General features: G+C 33.9%; 1 protein-coding gene across 2 annotated transcripts; it reads left to right on the forward strand.

Moving 5' to 3' along the window:
* Window positions 1–3,239: 3,239 nt before the first annotated feature.
* Window positions 3,240–6,684, forward strand: LOC127126772 (uncharacterized). Of its 2 annotated transcripts, none has more exons than XM_051055764.1 (2): window positions 3,240–3,967; window positions 6,401–6,684. In XM_051055764.1, exon 1 carries the CDS (start codon window positions 3,386–3,388, stop codon window positions 3,944–3,946), a length of 561 nt encoding a protein of 186 aa, XP_050911721.1. In that variant the 5' UTR covers window positions 3,240–3,385; the 3' UTR covers window positions 3,947–3,967; window positions 6,401–6,684. The 2 variants fall into 2 exon arrangements, with proteins under 2 accessions (XP_050911721.1, XP_050911720.1); XM_051055763.1 differs by having other exon boundaries at window positions 3,240–3,963.
* Window positions 6,685–10,707: the final 4,023 nt, after the last annotated feature.

Raw genomic sequence — 10,707 nt, forward strand, 5'->3', positions numbered from 1 at the left:
TACGAGGTTCATCTTCTTTGAGCTCAATCTCGTAGCTTCTTAAAGAACTAACAAGTTCTTCAAGATTGATATTGTTGAGATCCTTTGCCAGCTTCAAAGTAGTTACCATAGGTCTCTAACTTTTAGGAAGACTTCTGATAATATTCTTGACATGGTTAGCTGTAGAGTATCCTTTGTCCAGAACTTTCAGTCCTGTAACAAGCATATGAAACCTTGAGAAATAATCTCAACAGTTTCATCATCTTCCATTTTGAATGCCTTATACTTCTAGATTAAGGTCAATGCCTTTGTCTCTTTACTTGAGCATTCCCTTTACGAGTCATCCTCAGAGAGTCAAAAATGGATTTGGTAGAATCTATGTTTGTTATCTTCTCATACTCCATATAAGAGATAACATTTAGCAATATGGGTTTGGCCTTATGATGATTTTTGAAATCTTTCTTCTGTTGATCAATCATAACACTTTTTGCAATATTATTTCCTTCAGCATTCACTAGGTGAACATAGCCATCGATTACAAGATCCCAGAGATCAACATCATAACCAAGAAAGAAACTTTCTATTCTATCTTTCTAATAATCACATTTCTCACCATCGAAGATTAGTGGTTTTGCACTGTAATGATCTCTTTCATTATTGTTAACAACGTTAGCAATGACCATTGTTTCTCACACAAACTGGATCGGTACTGAACACAGTGAAATATTGATAAAACTTATATCACAATTAGAACCAGAACTCTGATGCCAATTGAAGGTATGAAAAACGTAAGAAGGGGGGGTTGAATTGGGTTTTACAAGCAAAAGTTTTTTCCAAAACAAGAACACACCACTAACAAGTTAATAACAAAGAGATAAAAACACAAGTATTTTTATCCTGGCTCGCTTGAAACTCAAAGCTACTCTAGTCCATCTGCCAATGTGATTTTGCCTTATACAAAAGGACTTAATCCACTATAATCAATAGATTACAATAATCACAAAGAATACCCTTCTTTGTCTTCTCAAGGATCCAACTATACCATAATCTCCTTAAGGACTCACAAAGAATAACCTTCTTTGTCTTCTCAAAGATAACCTCCTCAAGGAATCAAACAAACAGTTTGAATAATGTTTTTGTGTGTTACAAGATGCTTCTATACAAGCAAATTTTACACAAATAATAAACAAATACTTAAAGAAAAACTGTGTATAAACAAATGATAGTTTTTCACGAAGAAATAGACTTGTCAAAATATTGCGTCAACGACGTTTTCTTCAAGTCTCCAACTCTCACTTATATGGCATAAGAAGAAGACCGTTGGAGAGCAAAAAGGGAAAAGCTCATAGAGCGGCTGCCCACTGCTGGATGGGAAAAGAGTGATACTGCGTACTGTCCTTCGCCCACAAAATCAGTGACAAGTGTAATGTATAATACTATCATTGTCCACGAAATCAGATAGTGGAAAGGATGTTCGATTTGTACTATGTACTATTTAATCACGCTCCCATTTGATCTTATCTTCAAGTTCATTGACTTCTGATGAAAGTTGATGAAACATGAAATGAAGAAACATAAAGCTGGATTCATAAACTTCATAATCTTTGGTCACAACCTTGACAACGTCAGTAACTGGCTTGAGATCTTCAGTATCTTTAGAATCTTCAAAGTCTTCAGAACCTTCAATCAGAACCTTGATAACTTCAATCGTATGACTTGAGATCTTCATAATCGTCAACTACATAACACAACTTCAGAGGCTTGCCATTCTTCAGAAGTTTGGCGATCAAAGTCATGTCCAGAAGCATGAATTAAGAGAACATTGCAGCAACAAAATAATGTCTCCTCAGAAGCTTCTTAGGAATGAATCAACACAGAAGCAGAAAGATCATTGCAACAACAATATTGAACATCTTTCAGAACTTCTAATAGCTGGCGCAAAAGCGAATTTGGAACAAATTATTCAGAAACTGATGACGTTGCACGTCATATATTCAGAATCAGAACTGACTGTTAAAGCTACACAATAACAAACCATTAGGGTACCAAAATTATTCTCACACAATACAACATTGTTATCATCAAAACTCAAGGTATAAATGCATAACCAAATCTTGTTCTAACACCGCAAACATTGCATTTTTAAAGCCTAAAATTACAAAAGTTATATTAGTGTCCTCACTCACTAAAAAATGAGGTGGAGCGAGACAAGCATATTAGAGAGTATAAGCTTATAACTTTGGTCTGTCATGCGAAAAATTGTGAGAAAATGTGCATGCACGATAAAGCGAGCCCGTTTTGCTACCCTACCTAAAACCTTTATCCATTCCTTAAAAAATACTGACAAAACAGATATGTAAGACTAACTAAACCCATTTAACTAACTCTAATTACTACGCATTATACCTTAAAATACCATTTGTTCTCCCGTATTATCATGGTTTCTCCCCGGCTGATCAGAAAAATACCTATATGCTATAGAGCCAAATGCTTTTATTAGATAAGTCACACTATACTTAATTTCGGAATAAATCATTAATAGTATCCTTGAAAATCTACATACACTAAAATTATAAAAAAAATCTTTTAGGATCTGATTCAAAGAGCACGGAGAATAATAAGATATTAATTAGTAAAAAAATTATATAACTATGTGAAGAAATGCTACTTAAAAAAATATATGTTGAAAAAAAAATCTTTTAAAATCTGAATCAAAAAGCACGAAGAGCAATAAAATATTAGTTAATAAAAGAATTGTATAACTATATAAAAAAATACTACTTAAAAAAACGTGTGTCGAAACTATAACTTCTTATAATCTTTGATTGCACCAGAATGCCACACTTTAATTCAATAATGGAAAAGAAAAGAAATAACAAATTAAATTGAAATTTAATTCAAGAATAAAGAATGAAAGAAATAAGGAATTAAATTGAAATTTTAGAGAATCATAATTGAATTTCATATTAAAACATTCTACACATTATTATTCAACTAATGTTACACATTTATACAAATTGTAAATCCAAAGTTCATCACTCTTGAATCAATTACAACATAACCAACAACTTCTTAACCATCGTAATAGTTCCATATCTGTCACATTCTTACTAAGTTACTACCCATCTTTTAAAAATTTCAAGATATTTTTGTAAACATAATCTTTTAAAATTTCAATCTAATACCTTGTTAGTATTGAGAATCATAAGTTTTTTTTATTTATTAAAAAGAATTATAAAAACTGAGAAGTGAGAATTTCTATTGTTAAATTTATTTCATATAAATAAAATAGTAAAATAACAAGAAAAGAACTAGGATCATTTTCTTGACTATTCAGATTCTCCCCACCACTTCTCCCCACAAAACCCTAACACCAGAAAGAGACAAATCTCCTAAACCCTCACTCATGGCGGATCCTGAAACCGACAACCATGAAGAACCGACATTCCCCTCCAAACGTAAGCCCGATCAAGAAGACACCCACGATTTTCCTAACAAAAGCCCCAAGATAACAACCGCCTTAAACGACAACAATTCCCAGGAATCCGAAGTTCCCACCACAACCAATTCTTCTTCCGACGCCGTTCCCGTCAAAGAATCCGGCGGAGACGATGAAGACGATGACATTGAACCCGAAAACGACACTGACGATGATGATGATGATGAAGACGACGAGGAGGATGATTCAGAAGGTGAGCGTGTGGTGGACCGGAAGGGAAAAGGGATTTTGCGTGACGACAAGGGAAAGGGGAAATTGATTGAAGAAGATGATGATGATGACGAAGACGATGACAGTGACGACAGTGATGACAGTGATGATGATTCTGACGGTAATGTGTCTGGTAGTGACAGTGATTTTTCTGATGATCCGCTGGCGGAGGTGGATTTGGACAACATTCTTCCCTCCAGGACTCGCCGGCGACCGGCTTACTCCGGTGTGCACATTTCTGGAGGCGCGGGGCAATGATGCTACATTCTACAGAGGTTGGTGAGGTTTTAGATAAACTATTGTTATTGTGGTGTTAGAGTAGTTCTGTTCTTGTTCTCTGTTGAACTTTTAGACGATTAGGTGGATAGTGGAGTATATTGGAATTGGAATGTTCATGACATTGCATAGCTTATAAGCTATAAGAACTCCACATTATTTAATAGTTGACGGTTTTAAATAACGGCCACGGTCGCGTAAAGGCGATTTTGACTGGTACAGGTGTTGCGTCACTAATTGTGGTAGTTGCAGTGTGAATTAATAACAGTATCGTTATCGGCACCTGCCGGTTCTGTCGCGGCCGTTTTCGCGACAACGGGCTATTTTCTAAAACCTACTTGCGACATGAGACAAAGATGGCTTGCTATCTTCACTGTTTACTTTTTTATAGGGTGTGTGGTGTCTACTTCTTTTGGGATCCGGGCTTTAATACATTGATCAATAAACTATATACTTGGAAAACCTGATTGCTGGGTAATCTGCACAATTAGGAGCTTTAACTTCATCATACACAAGTAATCATGAATTGTATCCTCTTAAAAAAATTTAAAGTAGAAGAGTTTTTTGCTTTGTAATTCTTTGGTTCATATGATTGGAGAAAAATTAGCTCAAAATTTCATATAAACATGTATATCAATTTTGTTTCAATTGATCTGATGTTTGAAGGATTAAACACCTTTTTCCCCTTAAGGGAGCCAACATGTCACTACTTCTTTTAAGTGATAGCAGATGCCGAAAAAAACACGGCTTGGGGTTGCTCTTGTTGGAAAGTAAAATTAGAAGCAGGATAAAAGAAGTATAGAGCCTACTCTATAAGAACCCCATCATTGTGGGGCGTATGAAGTGTTAGATGTTTGTAACCTTCCCACATAAGCTGACTATTTCCACTAGAACCAATAACATCAGAATCACAATGTATATTAACCTTGCTTTCGTGACAAGCCGCACCCTCCAGAAGCACAAACATAGAAACACATAATTTTTAAATGGAATATATTCTTTATATAGTTTTTTTTTCAAAGTAAGGAAAGTGTAAAATGTGGCGTAACTTTGTCAGAATATTTAGGTGATTTGTATTACATTTGAGTATTTCTTTTTCCTGTCAAAGTCATCCTTTTGTGGAGGGTATGGAAAAGGGGATAGCTGAGCTAGTTGATATCATTGGTTAGATTTACATTGTTTAACTCTAGGATGGGAATGGAATATAACAGTTGACTGCATTTTGGCTGTTCTATTTGTTTCTGGTGACAAAAAACCTTCATCATTTGTTTGAGGATAAATTACGTGCCTTTCTCTTATGGATACTACAATTACACTCTTCTCCCCTCTATCTCGAAAAGTTACATTTCCCTCTTGCTACTTCTGAATGTGTTACATTTTCTACATTTTGATGTTAACACACCTATTGGTGGTGGGAAGTGACAATGAATGACCTCTGGCATTCTGCTTCTCTTTGCAACTGTTATTCAGGTCCATTCATCAACTACTAGTTTTGAATCTATGTTGTCAATTGCACCGCTATAGCATGTGATAGTGGATTCGCGTTGCAATGGCAATGTCGGCTGCGACTGTGTTCAACAGGTGTGGCGGCCGCCACTGTGTATCACTTCATTTTCATGTCTCATTTGTGGGCCATTCCTATTTTCCTGTCTGCAATTAAGGTTTTAGGGGGAAATCTCTCAAGTGCCCCTTCTTTCTTAGCTGTTATGTTTATTTATTAAGGTCATTCGACATGTTTTAATTGACCTATTATTTTAATCTTTTACTTTTCGAGAGACCTGTTATTTTCTTCTTCTTCTTCTTCATTCATGTTTACGAAACCTTGCATTTACTCTTTTTCTCGCTGTGTTTTCTCTGTTTCTGCGTGTGAAGCCCTCTATTTCTTCTTTTGTGTGCATGTGAAGAAGCACTCGCTACTTCTAATTCTTTTTTTTCTTTTGTGTGCGCGAAGCCTCTCTTTCTCTTGCTTCTCCTTCCTTATTCTTTGAGTTATTGCGTTCGTCTTAGTTCTTTGGGTTCTCTGCTGCAACAATGACATCATCATCTGAAACACCGATCTCATCTGAACAATGTCATTTTGATTACTTTTAGAACTTGTATTAGTAATTTAGTTATTGTGTTTTCCTTTTTGATATTTGTGACAAATGACCTATATTACTTACAATTATTATTATTTAGTATGATAAGGAGAGTATGAGTGTAAGAGGTGAAAGGAGTTAATGTTGACTATGCAGTCATTATATTATGATTGTATGATCAAGACTGTTGTAGTCATGTCTAATTCTGCCAATATTATTATATGATTCTATGAACAAGAATTATCACTTTTTCATGAGTATGATCATGCTCTCCTATAATGCACTTGGCTTCATGATTGTATTGCAACTCATTGCGCAATAGTTTGTTCAACTTTCTCATGTTTCTGTTTTTTTACAGGACTCCCGACTCTGAACCGTGCAGCAGAAGGTTTGAGTTTGTGTTAGAAGGACTGCGATGTTCTCAACTAGGGCTGTTTAATGTTGTTTTAGGCTGAAGCTACCCAAATTCCGGGTGGCTTACAGCGATTTTTGTCTTCCATTGTGTACCTATTCTTTTGTTTTTTGTTTGTTGAGACTAGAAGCCTTTTTGTGTTTCAAACGTTTGCCCTGGACAATTTACTCACTTTATGGAACTGTACTGATATCTGAAATGAATTGTATTGCACTGGATGTTTTGAGGTAGTGCTGGAGCCTGGAAACTAAAATCTTGTAATCATAAAAAGTTGGTGTTTTCAGTATATAACGTTTTTTTATGCAAGACTAAAACACTAGTAATTTTTATCGAAATAATTGGAGAATCAATTGATTGAGTGTTTGATATCAATATCATCATCATCATCATCAAACCCAACAAAGCTCAGAGAGTACGAGAGTATTTATCGAAATAATTTATTTTTATGGTCCTTGTTATTCTTGCTAGCAGCTTTTTGTTTTGTTTTTTTGTTGGTACGGTAAGTGGATATCAGCTTTTTGCTGCATGCTTGTTTCAACATGTGCCTCTTGAAATGGGCTACTTGAACAGAAATTCGGTAAAACTCCACATCAAGCCCATTTGATCTGTTTTGTATATAGTTCTTTAGGCCTTTGTGTCGAACATTACTTTTCCTCCATCTTCACCGCAAAATAATAAAAAAAAATCTTGTTTTAGGAAGTGTACTTTTGGATGACACAATTAGTTAGGGATGATAAATGAGCTTGTCTTTCATGCAGTTTTGGCCTGTCTTGCAAATGTGTAACAAAAAATATAGGGTAGGACGGACATCGCGTTTAAAATTTTAATCTGTCATAAAAAAGAGTTATCTTTTTCACCCTTAACTGCGCATCTCTCACCTTTGAAAAATCCAAAAATATTCATTATGACCAATTACATGATTATCTGCAAACTTTTATTTTCTTGTGTGATTCTACCTTTTATTTGAAATGGGACATAAATTAGACAGAAGTATTCCTTAATTGTTTTTTACACCCCCGGTGAACACTTTTACAGAAGTGTATCTCTAAAATTTGAAGAGGGGTATCTCATTTACAAAATACTAAAATATGTGTATAAAAAATGTGTTTGAATATGTTAAGGGTAGTCGTCACTTTTCACAAGAATGAGAGAGCGGTAGAAGTAGAAAATATACTACGAACAAAATGAACAGGTCAGACACGTTTTACTACGACTCTACAAAATTAACAACATCATTATAAATATGTGTATGTGTTTCCTGTTCATAGTTTGACTACGTAACAAGAACATGGTACATAAATTAAAAAATGGGAACTCTTTATGCTGCACTAAGTTAAAAAAAAACACTGAAAAACAAATGGCTTACATGTGGTTAGGTTTGTAAATGGAAAGCTTACGTAGATGTAGATGGAGCTTTTCCACATATGTTAATTTATTGTTTAGATATCAAGTTAAGCAATTTCAAGATTAAATTACACTATCATTTATTTTATAGCTACTTTAAACAACTACTCCCTCCGTTCCTTTATATGTGTCACTTTCTTGTAAAAAATTTGTTTCTTTTTAATTGTCACTTACAAAGTTCAAGGTATTATTAATTGCAATTTTGTCAAAATTACCCCTAGATAATGATTGGAGAGAGAGAAAAAGTAAAGTGAATGTAATAAATAATTAAGGGTATTATAGGTAAAAGAAGAATTATTGTTTGAAAAGTAATAATAATGATTAGCTTTCTTGGTATGTGTAAAAAGTCAAAAAATGACACTTAAAAAGGAACGGAGGGAGTACTAAGTTTCCTATTCTATAAGTCAAATCTCCACGCGTAGAATCTCCTTAAAAAAGTCCTAAGATAATATTCATACAAAAAACTTATCATTCTCTTGTATATATAGAAAAACAATGAGAAAATGACTTAAAGCTTTGTACATTTGCCACTTTTCTTAATTCATGCATATAAAAATATTCTCAAATTCTAAATATAGACCAACTGAAATGAGCAACAAAAAGAAGAAATGGTGGGTTAGGCTTTTGACACACTTTATGAATTTTCATTATGATTCTACAATACAAAAGGACTAAGTGGGTGACATCACTAGACCATTTATGTGGTCCTATATTCTCCCTTATAATATCCAACCATTTACTTCACCTTTTGACACACTTTTTAATGTTTGAAATTGAAACTACCATTCATTTATATTTCTTGGCTTTGGCTTTGGCTTTGGCTTTGGCTTTAGGGTTTGAAAGTGTGAGGTATGTATCTTAGTGAAGTGAAATATCTATAGAATTCAACATGATTTAATGATCTAACCTTGTAAAAGCAGGACCATTGCATTATACATTCGTCATGCGTTATGATATCGTAGCATGCTCCATTCTAGTATTCAGCGCCCAATTTTGTATTGTAAAACGTTTTGCTTACATAAATCAAACTCATTATTTGACTTGATCTATCTTGTTGATATAGACTTAACTTGCATTTGTATTCTCCAATGTGATGTGAGACTTCATTTGAAAATTTTCTTTTTGCTGTAAAAATCGTCATTTCACTTTCTAAACTTGCATGCGTCAGATATTTATCTTTTTAAAATTTGTTAATAGATTAAAATTCTTTTTTAAATTGTATTAAGTTTTTGCTTGAATAGTAGAGTGGTTTAATTTGAACAACAATGCTTTATGTACCAAACAATTTGGTAAATGTTTTTTTTTATGTGATTTTATGAGGTGCGTATTAATTTGTCATTCTTATAGAAAATTGTACCTTTTGCTTAATTAGTTACTTAAGATATTTGACTTGATTTTATGGTCATCATCTTTGGGTTTTCAGTCAACAATCAATCAACTTTGCTACTACATCAACTATATACGTAAGCTACGTACTCTCTTTTATGAAAAAATAGTAATATTTTCATATTAAATTAAATAATTTTAACAATTTTCACGATTGTATAAAAAAATTCTAGTACTCAAAATTATGGATTAATTTTTATATTTAGTACTTATTTTTAAACTATTAATTATTTTTATAATTTAGAAGCATTTGTAATATTTTTAACTTCAATTTTAGTATGCAAAAACTATTTGTAAACGTGCATGTAGGCATGACAACAAGGCGGATTGGAGACGATTTTTATCTATCCCAAATTTAAATCCGAATTCCCAAACAATTTCCGTTCCCTGCCCCAAACTCAAACGAGGATGAAGAATTAAAATCCAAATCCGTCCCAAACGAGTTCAGGTTCGGTTCGGATATCCCCGCTCCGCCACCATTCATTTAGTGAAATCAATTTTTTTAATAGAAATATTTAATTTTTTAAAAATCAAATTACATTACAAATAACAATATATTTTTTTAAAAAAATACCATACATACATTTCGAATATTTTAAATAATTAATACAAATCAAAATATTAAAACATTGACCATTTATTTAATATTCTAAATCGTCAAAAATAAATAATAATATACATAATAAAATAAACGGAGCGGGTTCGGGGTGGGTAATAGTGTCCCTATTACCCGACTCGTCCCCATATTTTATAATCGGAGAAAACCCAAACACAAACTCAGTCAAAGCGGGTTTTCCCCGTCAACTTCGGGGCGAGTTCGAGTGGGTACCTGCGGATACGGGTTATGTTGTCTTGCCTACGTGCATGATAGCAATCTTAACTTCTAGTTTTACATGAATTTGTGAGATAAGTAAATGAATATCTCGATTTTTTTTAAAAATAACCACAATTTTCAAAATAAATTCCAAAATAACAATCCCCCCCCCCCCCCCCCCCAAAAAAAATAACCACCTTAAAAAAAGATGCGCCAGATAAATTGGCGCATCCGTTTTGCATTAAGATGAGGTGCCTAGGCCTAAGGCGTCTGCATTGGAAGCCTCATGTGGAGGCGCCAATGCATATGGCGTCTGCTTATTGCATGTGGTGTATGCGCCAATTCATTTGGCGCATACACCCTTGTATTTTTTTATTTATTTTTAATTATTTTTTTATGAATTAATAAAAAATAATGTAATTTATTTATTTATTTATGATATAATAAATGTTACATGGGATTGACAAAAATTTAATGACCGGCCCGATCGAAACGTCTCTCTGTTCCACATCCAGGTGCGTTAGTTTGTCTCCGAGGTATCTCACGATTTTCCTGAGGTGTTTGATGGCTGTTGTGAAGGTCCGGCGGAAGTTCCAGCGGTATTTGACAGATGTGTCATCATTTGTTCCCAATATCCGGGGGCTCTGGC

The sequence above is a fragment of the Lathyrus oleraceus genome, chromosome 3 (genome assembly GCF_024323335.1).
Source record: "Lathyrus oleraceus cultivar Zhongwan6 chromosome 3, CAAS_Psat_ZW6_1.0, whole genome shotgun sequence".
Classification (NCBI taxonomy): Eukaryota; Viridiplantae; Streptophyta; class Magnoliopsida; order Fabales; family Fabaceae; genus Lathyrus; species Lathyrus oleraceus.

Excerpts from the sequence above, each read along its gene's own strand:
- LOC127126772 (XM_051055764.1), top strand. The coding sequence starts at position 3,386 with ATGGCGGATCCTGAAACCGACAACCATGAAGAACCGACATTCCCCTCC.